The sequence below is a fragment of the Chiloscyllium plagiosum genome, unplaced genomic scaffold (assembly GCF_037043375.1).
Source record: "Chiloscyllium plagiosum isolate Xiang-an unplaced genomic scaffold, Cpla_swu_hap1 HiC_scaffold_19, whole genome shotgun sequence".
NCBI classification, from domain to species: domain Eukaryota; kingdom Metazoa; phylum Chordata; class Chondrichthyes; order Orectolobiformes; family Hemiscylliidae; genus Chiloscyllium; species Chiloscyllium plagiosum.
Window position 1 is genome coordinate 17,389,723 of NW_028270157.1, and position 25,671 is coordinate 17,415,393.

General features: G+C 40.5%; 1 protein-coding gene across 1 annotated transcript in view; it reads right to left on the minus strand.

Moving 5' to 3' along the window:
- tmtc3 (transmembrane O-mannosyltransferase targeting cadherins 3) overlaps positions 1–25,671 on the minus strand; it is a 63,434-nt gene that overhangs the window by 26,112 nt on the left and 11,651 nt on the right. Inside the window, exons 3-7 of the mRNA XM_043709892.2 lie at positions 20,466–20,684; positions 16,100–16,199; positions 13,913–14,028; positions 12,699–12,871; positions 2,345–2,597 (exon numbers count right to left, since the gene is read on the minus strand). Coding sequence (XP_043565827.2) covers positions 2,345–2,597; positions 12,699–12,871; positions 13,913–14,028; positions 16,100–16,199; positions 20,466–20,684 — 861 coding nt within the window. The remainder of the gene's footprint in view (positions 1–2,344; positions 2,598–12,698; positions 12,872–13,912; positions 14,029–16,099; positions 16,200–20,465; positions 20,685–25,671) is intronic.

Consider the following 25,671-nt stretch of genomic DNA (forward strand, 5'->3'; position numbering starts at 1 on the left):
ATGCATGAATGAACACATTTTCATTTTAGAAAACGGTGTTCTGCTTTAGAACAGAACAGGAAAACAAACTTGCACCTGTGTAACACCTTCCATGGTCTCAGCATGCTCCAAAGTCCTATATAGCTAATGAAGAACTTCTGAAGTGCAATCATTGTTATACAATAATTAAACTGTCAAAGCTAAGAGAATGCGTTCAGACTTAGAACAAAGCTATATGTATATCATCCAAACAACATACCTCAAACTTCCCAAAGTGGAAGTTTTCCCACCCTCTATGGCCTCAGAGATTTGAGCTATTCTGGGAAATCTAAATCCAGCTCAGATTAGAGCAGCAAAATCTGAGATTTGATGGAGGTACTCAAATTCATGAGAGGTTCATAAAGAGGAAACAGAAAGAAATTGTCTTGCAATTGTTTGCAGATAAAGATTCAAACTGAAGCATTCAAAGGAAAATAGATAAGCCAATGGTGGGTAAACAAATTCCAGATTGCAGGGAAAGGAAAGAAGAATAAGATTAGCTAAATTGCCTCGGATAGAGAGCGCTGGGGTGGGCTCCTTTGACACTTTAACCATGTACTAATTCTATCGCCATCCATAAATCTAATTCACCCCCATCCCATCAGAATCTTCCCTTGGAACATCAGAATGGACACTATAGTCAAAAAGAAGAACAAATGTGTGGGGCAGACTGATCCAAAAGGTCTTTTATAACCTGTCAACGTTTTGCTACCTCTTTTCCTTTTGTCTCACTGTTGGGAAGGCCTTAAACCCTCTGAAGTTCTTTGCCTGCAACCGGCTCTCACAGTCCTAGCCTTTAAAGTTCGGGCATCAGTTTAACAAGCAATTATTCTGCTAACTGGCTTGGGACTCATTGAAGTTAAATACTTCTATTGAAATAGAGGCTGCTTCTGATTGTGAAAGGAATGTGGATTAACTGAAGTCTAGAGAGATGTTTGCATAGCATTTCTTAATTATGATGAACGCTTATTTAAGCTCAACAGCAAAGAACACAGTTCTTAAAAGACTTCTGAGGAACAATTAATAAATGGTTAGTGAAAACATGTGATGCAATACTGTATTAATATCCTCTACGTATTTCTTGCAAACAACTCCCTGCATTTTTCAGTGTTAGAAGAATGGCTAAATAACCCCAATGTTTAGACAAGTTTCTTTCATAAAACATATGTAGATGCAGAACAATGCCATTCAGCTCATTGAGTCTACTCTGCCATTCAATTCGATCACAGCTGATCTCATTGATAATTCTCAACTCCAACTTTCTGCCTTTTCCCCCATAACCTTTGATTCCCTTACGGATTAAAAACTTGTCTCTCTCAGCCTGAACTACACATAACAAACTAGTCTGGACAGCCCTCTGTAGTAGAGAATTCCACAAATTCACTGACCTCTATCTTAAATGTGAAACTCCTTTTTCTGAGATTATGCCCTCTGGTCATAGACTCTGCCACAAAGGGAAATAATCTGTCCATATCTACCAGTCTCATCCCCAAAGAATCTTGTACGTTTCAATACGTTCGCCTCTCGTTCTTCTACATTCCAACAAGTATAGGCCCAATCCACCCACCTCTCCTCATAACAGTGTGCCCATACTTGATATCAGCCTTGTGAGCCTTCTACAGATTGTATCCAATGCCAGCATATTTTTATTTAGATAAGAGGTCCAAAACTGTTCATAGTATTCCACCTGTGGTCTGACCTGTGCCTTGTGCAGTTTGAGAAAAATGTTCCTCCTTTTATACTTCATCCCCTTTGAAAAAGGCCAACATTCTATTTGCCTTCCCTATTTCCTGAACTTGGATGGTAGCTTTTCATGATTCATGGATGAGGATTCCCAAATTCTTCTTTTCTGTAGCTTTCTGCAGTCTTTGTCCATTTAAATAATATTCAGCTCCTCTATTCTTCCTGCCAACGTGCATAACTTAATATTTCGCATGACAGCAAAATTGTAGCACACCCAATTTGTATAAACTCATTTTGCAACAGTTATCACAGGATCATACAACACAAAAAGACAGCTACTTAGCTTACTGCGCCTGTGCCAGCTCTCTGAAAACAATAATTACTCCCATTCCTCAGCCTGTACTCATAACCTTGTATTTCCCTTCCATTTCCATCCCAGCTTGAAAGTTATGACTGAATCTGCTTCCATCACCTTTGCAGGTGACATACCTCCAGAACTATGGTAAACAACACTCATCTTCCCCTTGCCCAGATTCTCTTGTCAATTTCCTCTGACCTGTATCCTTTGGTCATTGCCAGTGGAGAATTCTCTTTTTAACTGTGCTACAGCAATCACTAGGCCAGCGTCTGCAGCTGCTCTTACCATTATTACAACTTGGGATGATTCTCCAGGATAGCGAAGACTATAATGGATCAGTAGAGCCATTAAACAGTAGAAAATGACTGTGGCAAGGTTTCGAACATCAAAGAATGATTCCACTAATGGGACAGTGCCCATTGTCCAGTCACAGCATAATTCTGATGGGTTCAGGAGAAGCCAACCATTCAGGGGCAAGAGGTAGTTGAATGTGAGTTGCCTTACAGGACTTGGACTGACAGCAGCTGGATTATCAAACCTGCAAGAGAAAAATTAAGTTACTGGCAATCATCTAAAAAAAAACCTTGTACCCATTTAACAAAACTTACAATTATTCAGCATCTTTAACACTGTAAAATGCATGGCGGTGTTGATAACAGCATTAGCCAATAAAATCTCAAAGTAAGTCACAAGGAAATATCAACACAGGTGATCAAAAGTTTCAAGGTAATAAAGAGGTATTAAAGGAGGAAAGAGTCCTTTAGGACAATTAGCCTAACATTTATTTTTGGGAAAAAAATGGCATCCATTATGAAGCAAATAATAGCAACACATTTGGAAAATCGTGATTGAATCATGCAGTCATCAAGGATTCATGATAGGGAAATTGCGACTAACCAATTTACTGGAGCCTTTTGAGGTGGTCTCCACCAGAGTGGATAGAGAGGAACCAGCAGGTGCATTGTATTTGGAATTCCAGAAGGCACTCGACAAGGTACCTCACCAATGGTTCAGTCATAAGATAAGACCGTTGGAGGTATCAGATTATGTGGATAGAGAATTGGTTATGGGATAGGAAACAAAGTGGGGGAAAGGGGTTATTTTTCAAGTTGGCAACCTGTAACCAACGTTCCATAGCAACCGTGCTGGGACTGCAGCTGCTTACAATATTAATGACTTGGAGGAAGAAAGCAAATGTACTGCAGTTAACTTTGTGAAAGGCACTAAAAAGTGAAAAGGCAAACTGAGAGGGGTACACAAAAACGTTTATGAGAAATACTGATAGGTTAAGTAAATTGGCAAAACATTGGCAAGTGAAGTATAATGTGGGAATATGTGAAGTTGCTTATTTTGGAAGGGAGAACAAAAGAACAGAATACTATTTAAATAGAGAAAACTGCAGGTACCTGCAACACAAAGGGACTTGGGGTATTTGGTGCATGAACCACAAAGTGATCACACAAGTGCAGCAAGTAATCAGGAAGGTTAATGAAAAGCTGGCCTTTATTTTAAGGGGGTTGATTGGAGTATACCACGAGGGAAGTCTTACTGTAATGGTACAAGGTGCTCATAAGACCACATCTGGAGTGTTGACAGGAAAGGCATAATTTCATTGGAGGCAAATCAGAAATGATTCACTAAGATGATGCCCAGTATGAAAGGACCATCTTATGAGCAAAGGTTAAACAGGTTGAGACTCCGCTTATTGGAGTTTAGAAAAATGAGATGTGACCTCACTGAAACAAAGGATTTTTACGGGGCTTGACAGGGTAGATACTGAGAGGATATTTCCTCTCATGGGAGAGTCTAGGACCAGAGAGAACAGTCTCAGGATAAAGGGATACCAATTCAAGACTGAAAGGAGGAGAAATTTCTTCTTTCAGAGGGTTGAGTGCCTTTTGAACTTATTTGATAGACAGCGTTGGTGAGACCTTGTGTTTAGTTATGGCTGAGATAGCTAGACTCTTGATCAGTAATTGAGGGTTATAGGGAAAAGGCAAGTAAGTGGGATTCCAGGAATGTCAGATCAGCTATGATCCTACTGAATGGCCCAGGCGTGAGGGGTTGAACAGCCTAGTCCTGTTCATATTTCTTATGGTCTTTTCTTATTGGCTTGATCTGAAATTTGGTGAATCATGTGCGATGTGTTTTTTAACTCCATTCACCTGCCTTGGCTCCCTAACCTTACATATATTGGGATAAATCTTGGATTTAAAATGATTAAATCAACTGTTCTCTGCTGCTTTTCATGGAAGACAGATTCAAATACATTCTTCGCTTTGCGCGAACAAGTGCTTCGTATGTTTTCACCTGAATGTCTGGTTCAAATTTTATAGCTACATTCTCTTGTCCTATCACCATGGAACAATTTATTTTGACCCATCTTATCAGTAAAACCTCAATAAAATACATTCTTACTCTTGTGTCTTCGAGGGAATATAAAGCTATCTGACTCAGCAATTTACACTGGCTCCCACAATTATGCAAGGTCTCAATTTTAAAATTATTTCATTTCAAATCCTTTGATAGTTTCACCTTATCTCTCTATGCTCTCCTAGTCCTACAATGCTCTGAGATATCTGCGATTCTCACTCTTGAATACACTCAATTGCGCTTGTTTCACTGATGGCTTTCAGCCGTGAAAAAACAAGCTCTGGTATTCCCTTCCCAATCTGCCTTAGTTTGTTCCTTAAGCCAAACTCAAAGCTATTCTTTTGACCAACAGCTATAATATTTCCAAACTGAGTCAGTGCCAAATTTCTCTTCGTAATTTAACTGAAATTGTAGTTGACGTAATCGCCCTTCACAATCTAACCCCTGGAACTCTGATAATACAGTTGAGAGAGAGATTGAAGAATTTAGGACCTAGATAGATAATGTCTTATCAAGTATTTTTGAAGCCTTCCAACATACTTGAACATTCAGGAAATTCAATGATTTGTTTTATCCTGACAAGTACCGACAAGGGTGAAGCTATCTAACTTGTTGATTGATCATTTGGGTGCATAATTGACTGACAAGTTTTGTTTGGGACAACCTTCAAATGGTGCCACAGGATTTCCTCAAACAGATAGACTTGGTCAGGTGTCTCAGACAAAGAATAGTATATCTGATAATGCAGCACTCTTTCAGCACTACAGTCATTCATCATTACTTCAGCCCACAACTTTTGATGCAGAAATAAAATCTTGCGAAGATTGCTGACACAGGAGTCTCAAATGCTGATGGCCTAATGGTATTAGGTTACATTAGATTAGATTCCCTACAGTGTGGAAATAGGCCCTTTGCCCAACAAGTCCACACCGACCCTCCGAAGAGTAACCCACCCAGACCCATTTCCCTCTGATTAATGCACCTAACACTATGGGCAATTTAGCATGGCCAATTCACCTGACCTGCACATCTTTGGACTGTGGAGGAAACCCACGCAGACAGGGGAAGAATGTGCAAACTCCACACAGACAGTCGCCAGAGGCTGGAATCGAACCTGGAACCCTGGTGCTGTGAGGTATCAGTGCTAACCACTGAGCCGCCGTGTATTATTGCGAAATGATTAGCCCAGACATGCAGGTAATGTTCTGGGGACCCAGGTTCAAATCCAGCCACAACAGAAGGTAGAGTGTTCTAAATTCAGTGAAAATCTGGAAAATCTGGCATGAAGCCACTGTAAATTGTTGGAAAAGTTCAACTGGCTCATTAATGTCTTTTAAGGTGGCCTCTATCTGATTTGTAGAGATTCTATGATTTAAAGGAAATTTGTCATCGTTACCTGGTCTGGTGTATATGTGACTCCACCCACAACAATGTGGGACTCTTAACTGTACCTGGGCCGAGGAGTGGCAGATGGAGTTTAATTTAGATAAATGCAAGGTGCTGCATTTGGGAAAACAAATCTTAGGAGGACTTATACACTTAATGCCCGAAACGTCGAATCTTCTGTTCCCTAGATGCTGCCTGACCTGCTGTGCTGTTCCAGCAATAAAGTTTCAGCTTTGATCTCCAGCGTCTGCAGACCTCACTTTCTCCTTATACACTTAATGGTAAGGTCGTAGGGAGTGTTGCTGAACAAAGAGACCTTGGAGTGCAGATTCATAGCTCCTTGAAAGTGGAGTGCAGGTAGATAGGGTAGTGAAGGTGGCATTTGGTATGCTTTCTTTTATTGGTCAGAATATTGGGTACAGGAGTTGGGAGGACATGTTACGGCTGTACAGGACATGGTTTAGGCCACTTTTGGAATTTTGCGTGCAATTCTGGTCTCCTTCCTATTGGAAGGATGTTATGAAACTTGAAAGGGTTCAGAAAAGATTTAAAAGGATGTTTCCAGGGTTGGAGGATTTGAGCTATCAGGAGAGGTTGAATAGGCTTGGGCTGTTTTCCCGGGAGCGTTGGAGGCTGAGGGGTGACCATATAGAGGTTTATAAAATCATGAGGGGCATGGATAAATAGGGTGATCACTAGGACTTTAAACTTGTGAGTCGGGGTGGGGAGGGAAAGGGAAAGCAACAGGGAGTATGGAGTCAAGTAGAAGAATTAGCAGCAGTTAGCATTTAAATTCGAGGCAGAGTAGGAATGAAGCAAAAAGGATAACTTAGGATATATTTGCAAGGACATGAAAGAGGAACTGACGAAAATCAACTGGAAGCAGAGCCTAGTGGGTAAGACAATAGAGCAACAATGGCAGGAGTTTCTTGGTGTAATTGATGACACAGTACAGAGGTTCATCTCAAAGAAAATTAGATTATCCGGGGTGGAGGAGAAGATTAGACAGCCATGGCTGACAAAGGAAGTCAGGAAAAGTATCACAGAAGAAGAGAGCCTATGAAGTGGCCAAGAGCACTGGGAAATCAGAAGATTGGGAAGGCTACAAAAACAAACAGAGGATAACAAAGAGAAATAAGGAAGGAGAGGATCAAACATGAAGGTAAGCTAGCCAGTAATATTAGAAATGACAGTAAAAGTTTCTTTCAATGCATAAGAAGTAAACGAGAGGCAAAAGTAGAAATTGGGTGGCTCCAAATTGATGCAGGAAGGCTAGTGATGGGAGCTAAGGAAATAGCTGAAGAACTTAATAAGTACTTCGTATCAGTTTTCAAAGTGGAAGACATGAGTAATATCCCAACAATTAAGGAGAGTTGGGGGCAGAGTTGAGTCTGGTAGCCATTACAAAAGAAATGCGAGAAAAGCTAAAAGGTCTAAAAATTGATAAATCTCCTGGCCTGGATGGGCTGCATCCTAGAGTTGAGGGAGGTGGCTGAAGAAATAGCGGAGGCGTTGGTTGTAATCTTACAAAAGTCACTGGAGTCAGGGAAAGACCAAGATGATTGTAACCCTATTGTTCAAGAAAGGATCAAGACAAAAAAATGAAAAATTATAGGCCGATTAGCCTAACCTCGGTTGTAGGTAAAATTCTAGAATCCATCGTTGAGGAGATTTCTAATTTCTTGGAAGTGCAGGGTCAGATTTGAACAAGTCAGCATGGATTTAGTAAGGGGAGGTCGTGCCTGACAAACCTGTTAGAATTCTTTGAAGAGTAACAAGTAGATTAAACCAGGGAAACCCAGTGAATATTATCTACCTAGACTTCCAAAGATCTTTGATAAGGTGCCTTACGGGAGGCTGCTGAGTAAGGTGAGGGCCCACGGTGTTCCAGATGAGCTACTGGCTTGGACTGAGGATTGACTGTCTAGCAGAAGGCAGAGAGTTCGGACAAAAGGTTCTTTTTCAGAATGGCAGCTGGTGACAAGTGGTGTCCCACAGGGTTCAGTGTTGGGGCCGCAGCTGTTCACTTTATCTAGTAATGATTTGGATGAAGGGACTGGGGCCACTCTGGCGAAGTTCGCTGATGATACCAAGTTGGTCGGACAGGCTGGTAGTACTGAGGTGGTGGGGAGGCTGCAGAAAGATTTACACAGTTTAGGAGAGTGGTCCAGGAAATGGCTGATGAAATTCAATGTGAGCAAATGCAAGGTCTTGCACTTTGGAAAAAAGAATAGAGGCATAGGCTATTTTCTAAATGGTGAGAAAATTCATAAAGCCAAAGTACAAGGGGATCTGGGAGTGCTAATCCAGGATTGTCTTAAGGTTAACTTGCAGGTTGAGCCCATGGTTAAGAATGCAAATGTAATGTTGCCATTTATCTCAAGAGGGTTGGAATGTAAAAGCAGCGGTGTGCTACTGAGACTTTATAAAGCTCTAGTTAGGTTCCATTTAGAATAATGTGTCCAGTTTTGGGCCCCACATGTCAGGAAGGACATACTGGCACTGGAGCCTGTCCAGTGGAGATTCACACGATGATCCCTGGAACGGTAGGCCGAACATACGACAAACAGCTGAGGATCCTCAGATTGTATTCATTAGAGTTTAGAAGGTTGAGGGGAGATCTATTAAAAACTTACAAGATAATGCATGGCTTAGAAAAGGGTGGATGCTCGGAATTTGTTTCCATTAGACAGGGAGACTCGAACCCATGAGCACAGCCTTAGAATTAGAGGGGGTCAATTTAGAATGGAAACGAGGAGACATTTTTTCAGTCAGAGTGTGGTGGGCCTGTGGAATTCATTGCCACGGAGCGCAGTGGAGGCCTGGACATTAAATGTCTTCAAGGTAGAGATTGATAAATGATTGATCTCGCAAGGAATTAAGGGTTACGTGAAGAATGTGGGTAAGCGGCGCTGAAATGCCCATCAGCCATGATTGAATAGCACTGTGGACTCGATAGGCCGAATGGCCTTACTTCCACTCCTATGTCTTATGGATAGGGTAAATAGACAAGGTATTTTCCCTGTGGTGGGGGAGTCCAGAACAAGGGGGCATAGGCTTAGGGTGAGAGGGGAAAGATATAAAAGTGACCTAAAAAGGGACAACATTTTCTCGCTGAGGGTGGTACATGTGTGGAATGAGCTGCCAGAGGAAGTGGAGGAGGCTGGTACAATTGCAACATTTAAAAGGCATCTGGATGGTTATATGAATAGGAAGGGTTTGGAGGGATATGGGTTGGGTGCTGGCAGATGGGACTAGATTGGGTTGGGATATCTGGTCGGCATGGACGGGTTGGACCGAAGGGTCTGTTTCCATGCTGTACATCTCTATGATTCTTTGACTTCTCTAAACTTGAGTGCTGGATTCACCTTACTGAGCAACCTGAGTGTGGCAACGTGAAACAGCATTGCTTTGTGACCTGTACTACCTTAAAAAACTCCAGAGCACCATCTACTGACCAAATAATTTTATTAAATAAAATAAATACATTTTTAACATGTTTAAATATTTGGGTATTTCCTCTGAACATTGCTGTTTTATCTTGATAGCCCAAATTATAATTATAATTATAAACATGCCATATTTAGATACTAGAAAAATTTAAAGTGATGGAAAGATGATACAATATGGGATTACATGGGATGAAAGGTACGAAAACAAGCAGTTTGATTCTTTTTAATTCACTGATGAGACATGAACAATAATGGCTGGACCAGCATTTATTGCTCATTTGATGCAGGTAGTATTGCAAAGCCATATGGTGTGGAAGCACCAAAAATTTGACCCAGTGACAGTGAAGGAAAGACGCTAAATTTCCAAGTCAGGATGGTGAGTGGCGTGAAGGGAAACTTGAAGGTGACTGTGTGCCCATCAATCTGCTAACCTTTTCGTCTAGATGGTCATAAGTTTCGAAAATGCTGTCGAGGGAGCTTTGGCGAATTTCTGCAGTGCATACTGTGGATGGTATAAATTGCTCCTCTATATCTCAATGATGGAAGGGATGAATGCTTGTGGTGCTAATCAAGTTTTGTCCTGGATGGTACCAAGAGGGGAGTATTCCATCACACTCTTTACTTGTGAACTTAGGCAGCAGACAAATCTTCAGGAGTCAGATAGTAAGTTATAGGTTTCCTTGTCTCTGACCTGCTTTTGTAGCTATGTTATTTACATAGTCAGTCTGGTTCAGTTTCTGATCAATAGTAACCTCTAGCAATTCAGGCATGGTAATGTCACTGCCATGTCAAGGGACATTAAGACCAGAAGATCATTTGACAAATAGCAAACGTGGGCACACTGAGTCTGCTCTGTAATTCAATGAGATTATGGCTGATCTAATAATCAACTCCACTTTTCTGCCTTTTCCCCACATTCCTCAATTTACTGATTAAAAATCAATCGATAAAAAATAAGAACTTGGCCTCAGCAGCCCTCTGCACTAAAGAATTCCAGATTCGCCACCCAGTTCAAACAGGATGCCTCTCTTTAACAATATATTCAATTTAGTGATCTGACCTCAAATGAATGGAACTCACCTGACCGATGCACGCGAGTGGCACCAGTCCTGGAATCTGCAATTTGTACATATTTGATGATATAGTGAGCAACTGATCCTGCTCTATATTGTCTAAAGGCTTTGAATTGAGATTGGTTGACAACATCGATTCAGCCACTTAAACATATCATCATTTATTAGATTGAACTGTATCTTAAGTTTTGTTTCCTCATCTTGACTTCTTCATCATAACATTCTTACATAACAAAAACCTAACATTTTCAGTTTTGAAATGAGAATCGCCAAAGCAAGGGAGGAAAGGAAGTAAACTTATCATGTTCTTTAATATATGGAATGGATTATTGGGAATTGACAGAACATGAGATCATCACCCACCCAAACCCCAAAGACACTTATTTCTAAGATAGCGCATCCACAATCTTAGAGCCACACAGCCAACCAAGCTGCTGGAGGAAACAAACTCAAAATCTTCAAGGCCCATTTTTAGATTATCGCCATTTATGTTTTTAAAATTATCATAGCTACAATTCTATTAGGTCCCATCAAGCGGAGTTGGCGCTAGCTGTACGTATACTGTTGGAATATGGATGTTAGTCTGTGATGGTGACACAACCGAAACAGATGCAGAAACTAACCACATTTATTTTTTTTTTATGTGGCAAGTGGGGTGGGAGGGAGGGATTACAGATTTCCACTAGTGTGCGTGAGAAGAAGCGTTTATCACCCAGAATGGCCTGAGTCTAATTTTAAGGCTGTGTCCCATTGTTTTATTCCTCTGGAGGATTCCAGACAGTCATTGTACTCATCTATGAATTCTATTAATCATCTTGAACTCATCAATTAAATCATCCTTAATCTTCTATTCTAAAGAAAACACAAGGCTTTCATAAGAAGCTTTTCCTCCTCCAATGAGTTACACTTCCCTTCTCTCAATGTTGACGTGGAAGTGTCAATGTGCAATGCCTAACTCTAACTGTGCACATAGACAATGAAGTGCACCAAAGGTTTTCAACATCTGTTGGAAGACGATATGGCTAGCTCTGCTGGTAGTTGTGAATGGATCAGCACTAATTGTTGGCGAGCAATTATAAAGTGATTGTACTTTGACTTAGTTTAACCAGCTAAAAACTGTGATTTGCATTGCTATCCTATGACCACCAACTCCAGAGAGATTTTCTCACAGGTGTGAACATGAAAGAAACAAAGAGGGGGGTTTGATAGCAGTTCGTAAATGTGCAAGAATATATTGACCAGAATATTATGATTAGATTAGATTCTCTGCAGTGTGGAAACAGGCCCTTCGGCCCAACAAGTCTACACTGACCCTCCAAAGAGTAACCCACCCAGACCCATTTTCTTCTGACTAATACACCTAACACTATGGGAAATTTAGCATGACCAATTCACCTGACCTGCACATCTTTGGACTATGGGAGGAAACTGGAGCACCCAGAGGAAACCCACTCTTCCCGTGTCTGCATGTGCAAACTTCAGTCGTCCGTGGCAGGAATTGAGCCTGGGTCCCTGGTACTGAGAGGCAACAGTGCTAACCATGCCGCCCATCCAGAGATGATCAGAATGTTCCCTAAACTGGTTTCAATGGTCAGAAGAAACATATAAATGCTTTGGCTTGAACCGAATATTTCCAAGGGTGAAACAGGCTTCCAGGACCAATAGTTGTATAGAAATCATGAAGGGTATGGATAGGGTAAATAGATAAAGCCTCTTTCCTGGGGTGGGGAAAGTTCAGAATTACAGGGCATAGGTTTAGGGTGAGAGGGGAAAGATATGAAAGGTACCTAAGGGGCGACTTTTCCACACAGAGGGTGGTGTGTGTACGGAATGAGTTGCCATAGGAAGTGGTGGAGGCTGATACAATTACAACATTTAAAAGACATCAGGATGGGTCTATGAATAGGAAGGGTTTGGATTTGGAGGGGTATAGGCTGGGTGCTGGCAAGTGGGACTATGTTAGGTTGGGATACCTGGTCGGCATGGACGAGTTGGACCGAAGGGTCTGTTTCCCTGCTGTACATCTCTACGACTCTATGAGAAAACACAATTTACAGCACAGAAACAGACTATTCAGCCAAATGTTCATTCGAGTTTTTATGTTCCATGACCCTCTTCTCACCTGCACTGAACTCTATCTACATATTTTTGTATTTCTTTCTCCCTCATGCACTTCCTTTTAAATGCATTTGCGTTACTGGCATTAAGTATCTCCAGCGGTAATGAATTTCACATTTCCACAACTCTCTGGGTAAAGAATTTTCTCAGACATATGACTGGTTCTCTTGCATTTACGGCCCCCAGATTTGAGTTCTACCCAAGTTATGTCAAGTGATTAAGTAAAACATAATTTACCTGGTGAAAATGGGTAGCTGGGACTGAATGACTTGAACTCGGACAATGACAAGCAGAAGAGTGCTCAGCATCAAAAAAATAAGTTTGATTAGTGTCTGGAGAACCCATGATGGCAGATTGCCTTTCCCTCGTACCAAGTGGACCACAATCTCCCCCAGAATTGGCAAAGTGAACTGCAAGAAAGATCAACAATCGTTACTTAAAAGGAACTGCATTCAGCTATCACAACTCTTAAGTTAACGAAAAGCTGAGTTCTTTCAGCTAAAGCTTGCTGGAAAATTAACAGCATATTAATTATTTATAGGGATTTTAATACCACCAATCCGTCTGTCAGTGAGTTCAGGGGATTGAGACATAGGAATTACAAATTCCTTCATGTATTCTATTATTCCAACTTTGCCAATTGCAGCTTATCATGGAATTTCACCCTTAGACTCCTTGTTTATTTTTGAGAGGATGCTGGACAGGTACATAATTGCTTATTGTTCTTGCCGTGGAACACACGTTCCCTTCTAACAACGTGAATATTCCTAATGGAATGCTAATCAAGTTCTCTGATTGCTCCATTGTCCTCAACATACTGATATCAGCTCATACTTCCAAGTTATGGCACAGAAACTGTTCAACCTGAGTAAGAGGTTCACCTAATAAGGCATCCTTTTCCAGCAAGTTCTCAATGTTTTTTGTGCTTACTTGCTAACATTCAATTTTAAGGACACAATAGCAATTCCAAGGAACATAGCAGTAGTTGGTCTTTTGAGGATCGATTAATCTAAACTTGATTTTGCACTGAGGCCTTTCAAAGATCTAGTAAGGCACCCATGAAGTCTGAGCCTGCTTTGGTACTCGACAATTCAGCAAGTAATGAGTAGAGGTTTTATTTTGCAGGTTTTGAGCAGAGGTGATGCGTGGGAGCCTGGAAACGCTTTGCTCCCACACATCACCTCCCCTCAAAACCTGCAAAAATGTACATTAAACCTTTCCGTTGCATCTGATCACCCTCCTTATCTCCAGACAATAAACAATTCTCATCATCTCCTCTTTGGTGAGTTTGCTGGCTAATCATGTCCTCCAGTTGTAGAGCCTTCTGCCAGTGGACAGAGCTTCTCAGGCTATTCTGTCCCCCAGAATATGCATTTACATGATCCACAAAGAGGACTTCAACCACATGGGATTCAATAATAACCTGCTTTCATTTACAGTATTATACTTACTCCTTGGGCGACAAAGATTTCATAGACAAAACATATGCCGATGACTGTTATTCCTTGTTCCTTGCATAAAGTTGCAACAGCAACCAATATCACAGTGACCACAATAGGAGTCCACACTGAGAAAGAAAAGATAACTTATTTCATTTAATTCAATCCACACTTCTCCCAACAAAGTGCAGCTTTTCTGTGTAAAACATTACAGCAAATACAAGAAAAACTTGTAATTATGATTTTTTTTTTACAACTACAGAAGCCCCCCCAAAGTAGCTTATGACTAAGCGCAATCACCATTGTAAAGTCAGAAATGTTTCAAAAGAAAGTGCACAAGTTTCTATAACCAACAAGATATTGCCCAGAAAATCTTATTTTAAGGCAGTGGTTGATGAATAAATATTGACAAAGGCACCAAAAGGAACTCTGTCTGAGTACCTTGTTAAACGCTGTCTGGCCTCTGAGGTGAATTAAAAACTCATATGGCAGCATAACAGAAGGCAGTAAGTAATTTGGAAAAAGCATTGATAGCTAGTTCCAGATTTTCATCTAACAACGGCAACATAGTTCTGAATCAGGGTGGCATGGTTGTCTTGAAGGAAAATTTGCAGGCATCATGTCCTTCCAGGTAGGAGGGATCGAGGATCTGGAAGATGCTGTCAAACCACCCTGGGGGGGTTGCGTTGTTGCACTGCATCTTGTAACTGGTACACACTGCTGCCACTATGCATTGGCGAGGGTGAACATTTAAGGTGATGGATGGGGTGCCAATCAAATTGGTTGTTTAGTCCTGCATGCTGCTGACTGAGTGTGGTTGGAGCTGCATTCATCCAAGCAAGTGGAAGGTGTTGCATCCCACTCCATACTTGCACGTTATGGTTAGCTAATAGGTTTTGAGGAGTGAAGTGGTGAGTTATCTGCCACAGAACTCCAAGCCTCTGACCTGTTCTTATAAGCACAGTATTTATATGATTGGGCCAGCACAGTTCTTGGTCAATGGAAATGTTGTGGGATCCCGCAACTGTATTGCCACTGACAGTCATTGGGAAATAGTTAGATTCTCTTTTGTTGGAGATGGTCATTTACTGGCACTTTTGTGGTGTGTGACGTTCAATTACCAGCCCAAACCTGAATGTTGCTCAGCCTTGCTGCATGCAGGCATTGACTGCTTTAGAATCAGAACAGTTGGAAATGTGACTGAATACTCAATTACCATCCTTACTGTCGACCACCTGATGGAGGAAATGTCATTGAAGATGTAACTGAAGCTGGCTGGATCGAGGAGTCTTCACTAAGGAACTCCTACAGTAATGTCTTGGCTTTGAGATAATTGGTCTCCAGCAGGCAGAGCCATCTTCCTTTTGTAATGGCATGACTCCAACCAGCAGACACTTTTCCCCAATTCCCTTTGACTATAATTTGCTAGGGATCAAAAAAGCAATTGGATAAATCTTTTACAAAGAATTGCAGGACTGCAATAATGAGTGCGACTTATCAGCCAGCTCTACCATGGAGCCAGGATAGACACCTGTGTCTATGGTTTATCATGAATGTCAGCATAGTGGTAATGTCACAGTACGAGTCATCCAGAGGCAGAGTTAATGCTCTGAGACAAGGCTTAAATTCCACCTGTTAAATCCAATTAATACATCTGGAATTTAAAGTTAATCTCAATGACAGTGACCATGACTGCTGTCATCAACTGCTGCCAAAATCCATATGGTTCACTAATGCCCCTTAGGAAGGAAATTTACCATACAGCTGGCTTACATGTAACTCGACGCTCAAAATACTCTGGTTGGCCCTCTGAAATTGTCTAGTAAGCACTCAGTTTGAGGGTATTTAAGAATGGGTCTCATCCGCAAAGAAACCAAGAACTATGATCAAATTAACAGCTTGACATGGAAAAGGTTACTCAAAACAGACCTTTTTCAAGATCATGCAGGGCATTCACGTGGTGAAAGTTTAAAATTGATTTTGTCTTGTTCATTTTCCATTTTCAAAACTAATAGACAAAAAGCCCACCTTAAAATAAGTAGTCTGGAAATTGTCAAAGAGTGTAAATGCAATATTTTAAATCTTTAAACCAGCTGCTCGTGGTCATGAAATGTTCACTGAATATGCGGGAATTAAACTTTGCTCAATTTCCAGAGACACTGACTTTGGCAGCTATTACAGAAAACCATAACACATTACCGATGGAATTGTTGGGACCTTTAGACTTGGTGTACGATAAAAATGCAGCCAAAAAGAAAATGGAGGACAAAAGCTCAGCCCGACCTACAACTCCAGTAACCTGCAGCATAAACAGAAAGAGACAGATGTAAATTTCTATGCAAGACATTGGATCTAATTGGATCACATAGCACAGTAACAAGCTGTTCCATCCAAACAGACCATGTTGGTATTTACACACTACTTAAGCCTCGTCACGTTCTTCTTTCTCCAACAGGACAAGCTTCCATTCCCTTTTCCCTTGTATCCGCGTCTCACGTCTCCTGAATGAATCTGTAGAATTGACTTTAACACTCTATGTTGGGAGTTCCACATTCTTACTATCTGTATGAAGAGGAGTTTCCTGGGATTTCTTGGTGACTATCTTATATTAATGGCCTTCAGTTATACTCCTCCAGACAAGAGATTATTCTCTCCGTACCTACTTTATCAAATCTTTTCACAATTTTGAAAACTTCTATTATGTCATCCCTTGACCTCCTTGATTCAAAAGAAGGGAAACCCAGCTGTCAATCCATTCCTGAAATGTGTACTCTTGCACTTCCAGTACCATTGTCATCACTCTTATAAATCTTTGCACACTCTTCAGTACCTCTATACACTTTTCATAATATGGCAACCAGAGCTACATGCAGTATTCACTGAGAGGCCTAAGCAAGGTGAGACACAGCTCAAGCATGCTATCCTCTATTTCACTTCCAACTCCTTAAAAATAAAACCTACTGTCAATTTGTTTTTTTTTTAATTCTAGGTCTTGATAACTTGTAACACAGCTCCTACTGTTTCATGCACCTATACTTCTGAATCTTTATCGTCCACTTGCCTTCCAAGTAACAAGTGGCTCAATATTGCCAAGCCATCCCCCCATTCTTTCTACCAACATGTACGACCTTATGTTTATCTGGCATTAACTTTATTTCCCAATTACTTGCCCACTCTACCAGGTTTATCTCCTTCTGTCATTTGTTGCAGTTATCCTCAATATTGACTATCTGCCAAAACTGGCTTCATCTACAAAATTTAAACACAGTGGTTCTGATTCCAAAGTCTAAATCATAAATGAAAATTGTGAATAACAGTGGTCCTTGCAGAACAACAATATCCATTTATCGTCGTTGTGAATAGCTCCCAGTTACTGCCACTCTCTGCTTTCTGTCACAAAACCAGTTAGCAATCCATCCTTTCACTTGTCCTATCTAAGCATATGAGGATATGTTGCAAAATTTCCAAATGCTGAGGTGATTTTTAAAAGACATAAATAAAATGCATTCAATCCAAACTCTATCTTAAACATCTTCCATTCAAAGATCAGTAGTGCTTTTAAAATACATACATTGATTTGAAAGACATCTGTGCTAACTAGGTGAATTGCAAATGCATAGCAAAACTCCCTCTGCTCTGCTTAACCATGAGCTATTACCTTTAACCTCAGAACAACACCTCATTCCTCAACAGTGGGCTACCACCTGAAAAAGAGCTTATGCCCGAAACGTCGATTCTCCCGTTCCCTGGATGCTGCCTGACCTGCTGTGCTTCTCCAGCAACACATTTTCAGCTACCACCTTTCCACAAGTGCCTTCAAATCCCAACCAAGAACGTCAAACACAAAATCTCAGCTGGTATTTTACTGCTTCTACTGAGGGGGTGCACCACTATTGAAGGTGTTATCTGTATGAGATGGAAAAAAAACAGAGACTCTGTCAACCCTCACTTGGACCTTTTGCTTATTTATGGGACTTGGATGCCATTGGCAGGCTCAATATTTATTATCCACCCTCAACTACCCCAAACTGCTGATTTGAACCACTGCAGTCCTTACATGCAGACACAACTACAGTGCTATTTTAAAGAGTTCCAGGATTTTGACCCAACAACAATGAAGGAACAGCAGTCTAGTTTTTAAAATTCATTCACAGGATGAGAATATCGCTGGTCCCTCTCCATCACTAATTACCCAGAGATCAGTTAAGAGTTAGTCAATCACTTCGCTGTGGGTCTGGAGTCACATGTAGGTGAGGACAGCAGATTTCCTACCCTAATGGACATCAGCCAGCCAGATAGGCTTTTTATGACAATGATTACATGGTTGTGGTTAAATTAAACTTTTAAATTCCAGATTTTTAAAAAATTGAATTCAGACTTTAACTGTCCTACTCCTTGGCCCCGCAGGACATTTGCCTGGAATTCTGGATTATTAGTCAGTAACATTACCACCACACCACTGCATCCCTAACTAAGAATATTCAAACTGGAAAATCAGTCCAAATGTAGTAATTTGCATATCAGATATAATAGGTTTGCCACTAAACGAGCTCCTGTAACCATTGAGACAGGGCATATTAATATGGTCTGATGGGACACAACCAAGATTCCATACCCAATGTCATGACCAAGAACTTCTCCATCATATGAATCTCAGATGAGTCATCAGCTCAATATTGGAGTTGAATGATCTTTGTACTTTATGGTGAATAGTGAAATCTTTTTTAGTCACATTTACAACTTTGCTCCACACAGAACAGAGTGTGATTCTCCAATTGTACTTGTGCTCCAGGGTCACCACAGGTTCTCGACAGTTTGAATCTATCTCCATTCTCATTCCTCAAGTGCTCTGAGATACTTTGACATTTCTACCTCATTTTGTGCTTCAGACTTGGAACCCATAAAGAATTCAGTCTGATGATGCACAAACCTCAAACTGACAGAGGGAGAGAAAGAATTGCTTTCACTTCATTAGCTTAAAATGCACTCAAAATTCTATTAAAAAACTGGTGGGCTTATTACCAATGACACATGCTGGGGAACTCAGCATACAACATTAGTTGTCAACATATTGGATACAAAAGGAACAAAATTAACGTTTCTAAATAGCTTTTCTCAAATTATAACGTATTAATAATTTCAAGTGATGCATGTTCAATTTTTTATGTTTGCATTTCTATATAACCTCACTTTGTTACATTCAAGTAAAATTCGTTCGGGAGGATTTCAGCTGTCAGCTGTTGAGAAATCACAAATACCCTTGTTAGTCTAATCAGATCACAAATAGCAAACAGTGAAAGCTCCCACTTAAGATTCATTCAACGACATTTGTTAAATACTTAGCCAATTATGAGCACTCATCTTTAAAATTTTGGAAGGATTTGATAAGAAGACATATTGAGAATGCTTCCATTTGTGGCAAGTCCAAAATTAAGGTCTATAAGATAATCATTAATTAATTAAATAAGGAATTCTTCACCGAGTGTGCTTAGAATGTAAAAGTCATTGCCGCACGGAGTGACGGAAGCAAAAAGATTCAACAAGGGGACACCAGTTGAGGGATAAAGGATAATGTGATAATAAGGTTAACTGGAAGGTAAGGAGGCTCATGCAGAGTATTAACATTGGTATAGCTCAATAAGGCTGAATGATCTGAGTCTGTGCTCTAAATTCTACCAATCTATTTAAGTCTGAAATGAAAACTAGCCTTAGACAAAGCACACTGCAAAGCTCACTTGTGCCACACAGTGACTGGCACTGGTTATTACATTTGGATTCTGTAAGAATCATTACCTCCAGATCCCACCACAACAGATGAGCCTTGATCCATCTACGAATAACCAGCCAGAAAGCTACACTCAAAATGTGGGTGCAGTGAATCCTGTAAATCATATCAATGAAGCTTCAAACAGCTACCTGGAAGGTGACACTTGGTTACCAAGAAAAATCACATCTGTGGTCCTCTCCTCCCAAAGGAGTACATGACCAGCAAGCAACTCCATTTAAAATCACACTGTTTGGACATCTCCATGGCCACACATCGGAAGTAGAGCTAGAACCTGGACCTTCTGGCACAGAGGTAGGGTCATTTCCACTGTGCCACAAGACCCTCTGTCTGGCATTGGAAAAATTATTTTTAATAAATCTATAAGGACATGTAATGATACAGCTCCATGGCAAGTGGGATTTGAAACTGGACCTTCTGCCTCAGAGGTAAGGACATCACATTGTACCACAAGCGCTCTAAATAATTAAGGCCATCTGATCTTTCATTCATCATGTAACCCCTGCTGTCCCAATGTACCACCTAACAACTATAGGACTTCTTCCATAGCTATTCAATGTTGCGGACCTATGAGTGAAGAATTCATTAAGATCAATAGTAAAGCTGAAACCTGAGAGTTAATTCAGCTCCATTGGGGAAACATTTTGTGTTACACTTAAAAAGTGAAAAAGCAGGGAGTGCAAGAGGAGCTTCTATTTTATTATAACACTGACTTTTGCACATCTGACTTCAGTTAAGATTGTATAAGCCTCACGTGCACACGTCTAAATCCTTACTCACCGCTTCAGTGTGAATTGGATGAACTGCAAAAAGCAGGGAAGCAATCAGGCTAGATTTCCTGTCCAGAAACAGTTGGCATACTTTGAGATAAATTATGCAAACCACTGCATGCAGGACAAGATTCAAGAGGTGGTAGAAAGCTGAGTTCAGTTCACTGAAAAGGTAGTTTAATCGAAATGTGAGCACAGTGAGTGGTCGATAGGATTTATGGCTCCTTTCCTGTGTAGGGAAACAATGTCATCGTTAGATCAACTTTAAAACCTACGTATGAGTGACACCAGATAAAAAAAAATTATTGCCCAATTTACAAATAGATTTAAACTCAATCTTATGTAGACAAGAATCTATTGACAAAGTATAAAGCAATCAGGTCATTTAAATCTGATTAATCTGTGTAGGCCAAGATTCAGCCCAACCTGCACTAATATATTTTCCATGTAAATTGGAAGGTTAGCTTTGCTATGAAATTCTTCTAAATTATCCTCGACCACCTGTACAAAACATAATTTCTTTAAATGGTACCATGGGATATTTTACATCCACTGGCATCTAGGTCTAAAAGACAGCACCTCCAGCAATCCAGCTTTCACTCAGTTACATGCTGGAATCTGAAGCCTTGGTTTTGGTGCGTAATAGGATTCTAACCCACAAACCTCCGAATCATGGGTAAGAATTTTAATATCGAAGCCACAGCTGATACCAATTGTACACAGGGCAGATCACTACTTATTTGTGGTTCAAATCCAGTAAAAAAAATTGAGAATCAAAAGCAAGCAAGGTTTAGAATATTAATGAAGTGTTGTTTGTAAGAAGCTTCAGGATCCTGGATTTCTGATTGCCACACAATAGGAAGGAAATGACTGCAGAGGAGCATCACCTGGATGTTGCCTGGGCTGAAGCCTTTTAGCTATGAAGATACACCAGATAGGCTGCTACCCTGAGAGCAAAGAAGGCTGATGCAAGGACCTGATCGAGACATACAAAATTATGAGGGGCATGGATAGGTCGAGAGGAAGAAACTTTTCCCCTCAGTTAATGGATCAATAACCAGAAGCATAATTTTAAGATAAAACCAGATGAGATTTAAAGATTTTGTTTCCAGTGGGTTGCTGGAGCTCACTGGCTAAAAAGGTGGTAGAGGCAGGAACCATCACAAACATTTTAGCAGAATGTAAAGTACCATGCTGTACAAGGCTACAGGACAAATGCTGGAAAGTGGAGCTAGAGTAGATAAGTACTTGATGACCAGCATGAACTTGACAGGCCGAAGGGTCTCTTTCATAAAACCTTATGACTCTATCCTTACACTTCCATTTTTGGGAGTGAGAATGTGTATAGGGTAAATGCAGGCAGGGAAAGGGTTGAGTTTTGTGAAACAAAAGGTTCAGTTGAGCGTGACTCAGATCAGATAGGAACTTACAGTTAACAATAGGGTGCTGCAGGCAAGGGTAATGGGTTAATAAGGTAGAAAAGCATTCATTATGTGGAGCCATTTAACAATATTGGAAGCATTCAGTACGCGAGGTCAGTTTAACAAGGTGAAAAGTAATCATTATGTGAAGTCAGTTATTCATTGTCCAACAGCAGATGGCTTAATCTTTACTGGTGATGCTCGCTGATTGTAATGGTCACTCAATTGATACGTATGTCGCCATATCTGTAAAATGACTACATAGTTCGAGAAACTGCTGTTCCAGAGAAGACTGAACTTGTGTCTTTGTGCACATGGGCAACCATTGTCTCTTCCTCCAGGGCCTGGAATAAAGATGAAGTAAGTAAAACCATACTGTGTCTCTGAGTGATTTACTTCAACTGAGGGGGGAGAAGGGCTGACAATATTGGCGCAGTCGGCAGGATCCAAATGGATAGTTACGATCGGACAGTGTCAGCAGCTGCCCGGAACATCGGTGTCTCAAGACAGACAGGCCCACAAGGTAAGACTTTAAACCTTGGTCCCTCTCGATATTCCTGTGTGCCGGAGACAGTTCCCTTGATCGATTGCTCTCTATTCTAAGGAATCTTTGAACGGTAATTAGCTCAGTTGAGAGACACAGTTTCACAAGCCCGCTGGCAGGCAGAGGTTCAAATCCTCTGTGCTGCATTGGGGAGGGGGGGGTTTGAGGTTCAGGTCCTCTGTGCAGTACTGGGGTTTGACTCCCCTGGGATGGGTTGATTTGAGGTTCAAGTCCTCAGCACCGTGCTGAGCTTCGCACTCTCTGTGCTTAATTGGGGTTCGAGCCACGGTGAGGAGTAATATGAGAAAGGGGTTAAAGTTCCCTAGTGGCGAAACTTGAGGCTCTGCGAGTCTTTGTTCTGGAGGGAGAGTGTGTCTTGGATTGTGGCGCCATGTGGTCTGCTGCAAGAGCTAAGTGTAATTTCAGTGACAGGATGCAAAATAAAATAAAAGCGAGAAACGTTGAAATTAAGGGTATACTAATTCTTGAATTGAAAAGGGAGTTTCAATAAAAATTGTGCCATGCTGAATATGTTTGATGTTTAAAATTTTTTGGTTTGTTAAAACACTGGTTCAGAAAATCCCTTTAAGTAACTGTTTTACCTTGTTTGAATCAGGATCTCAATTCAATGTGTTTTGTGGGCTGCATAATGGGGCAGATTTTGTTTTACATTGAAATTGTACAACATTACGTCCTTTTCAAAATTATCAAAAGTGTAACCTTAAAACAAATTGATTTGGGACTTTGAGCCCCTGATGTGTTTGAAATTCTACAATGCTTGTTTAAAAAACACAGTGGGTTAGTGGTTATGCTTTAACCAGATGACAGTATTGTATTATAATATCTTTGCTGTTGTGTTTTTAATGCAGAGTGTTCACAAAAAGAAGTGCATTTTTATTTTGATGTTTTGTTAGGATTTTCTAGAGAATATTAGAACTTGAGGCTGAGCAGCTCAAATTCTGTTAATTTTTGTTCAGACTCCATTGGCCTCCTTCATATTGCAAACTCAAAGAATGTTGATCGCTACCAAAGTTGCCTCTGTAATTCTGACTTATACTGGAAAATTCCATTTGGAAAACATATTTTAAAATATTCAGCATTTGTTTCCCACGAAGATTTAAATCTGAACTGAAACGGCCTCTTCAATTGCTAAAGCACAGGAAACATTTTGTTTTCTTGCTGTTTCAGACTTTTGACATACTTACCCTGACAGCTTTCACATTAGCCAAGTATCAATTTGTTAAAGGAATATAATTTTTGAATAACCTGAATGAGGTACCCGAGGGCTTGATTTTAGGACCATTGGTTGCTGTTTATAAATGACTGAATTGTTTAGGCTGTACAATTGTACAAAACTTGATCATGTCATAAATAGTGAACAGAGTAATAGACTTCAAGAATTCAAAGAATGTTGAAATAGGCAGACACAATTTACTGTAGCTAAATGTGTGACTGTCTTTAAGCTAATAACCACCTTGGCAAGGACGGGGTGAGGGAGGAAATGCAAAGATTTTGTCAGCAGCTAATATCGTCTCGAGAGTTTCTCCATTCACAGGTAAAGCACACCTTCGGACCACCGCCCACCCCCCCCACAACCTGATCCAATGGATTCAATCAGCTCCCCAGTCATGAAGAAAATGACGAAACTAACAATAGTGAAGAGGTGGTCGGTATGCATTTTGTCACTGGCCTTCCTACAGTCATTAAACCACGTGAGCTTTACCTGTCTTTTGATCGTTTAAGGGATATGAAGGTTCACTGATCAAGCTATCATCACAACATCCAGCTGTCTTTGTTACATTGAACAGCACAGTGGGAACAAATGCAGCAAAATATGCTGCATTCACCGAGCCTGCTGCTGTAGCTGAAGCTGCTCTGCACACTCAGATGCGCTGGTATCCTCCATCTGAAGCATCTCCGGTAGGATGGAAGTCTCAGTTTTGTGAAGCATTTAACTGCCCTTAACCAAGAAATCAGATTTCTCCGAGGAGTGATGCAAGAAGACTGAATTGTGTTTTCAGGTTGGACTTTACTGAAGGAAATTTTGAAGAACTGGGTCATTTCCACTTGACTTGGAGGGGATGGAGTGGTCACTAAGGACTGTGGAGTTAAGAACTTTACTAGTGGATTATTTTCCACATGGGAGGATTCTTTAAATTCTATTTACTGTAACGGACAAGTATTTTTTGTTGTTATAATCATCGTATGTGTCAATAACTTGCTTAAATGTTGCTGTCAGTCTTACGAAAGCTAGTAATGCCATCTCAGTGGTTATCATGAAATGATAAAAGGAGGAACTGAGAAGTGTATAGGGTATAAGCAGGTAGGGAAAGAGTTAAATTCGGAGTTTTGTGAAACAAGAGTTTCAGCTGAACATGACTCAGATCAGATGAGAACTTACAGTTAACAATGGACACGGCAGGCAAGGACAATGGGTTAACAAGGTGGAAAAGCAGTCATTATGTAGAGCTATTTAACAATATTGCAAGCATTCAGTATGAGAGGTCAGTTTAACAAAGTGAAAAGTATTTATTATGTGAAGTCAGTTATTCATGGTGCAAAAGCAGTTGGCTGTTGCATAAAGATGAAGGAGGTAAAACTATACTATATCTGAGTGTTTTGCTTTGACTGAGGGAAGGAAATGGGACGACAGGAGGATCTGACAATAGCACTAAGAGGCAATGCAAGTTCACAAGGATGTCATTAAAGATGGAACTTAAAGCTATGAAGAGAAGCTTGAGATGTTATTGGTGGCAAGAAATGGCCTGAGAAAAATCATGATGTTGAAGTATATAAAGTAAGCTGTATTAGATTAAGCAGTAAAGATTAAGTAATAATAGATTATTAAACAGCAACAGATTACTTATACAGAGGAGACACAAAATTAGCACAAATGGAGAACAATGAGGAGAATGGAAAAATATTAATTTTGGAATCTCGTGAACACTTGTTTCAAAAATGGTACATTTTGAGTGGAAGAAGAGAGAGGCCACATTATTTGGATGATGGTGGGTAGAGGAACCAAGGGAGCTAAGAGTAAAAGTACACCTATCACAAGGTTACACCAGAGGTTAGAAAGGCTATTAAAAAACAAATCAAAGCAAAGCTTCCTATCTAGAACACTAGAATGAAAGGTCAGGTGGTTTTGCGTTCTGCTTGTAATATGACAAAAAGGATTAGAGGCATTTTGGAGTGCAGAGAGAACATTTACAAGGACGATAGCAGAAATAAATGGGTACAAACATCAGGAA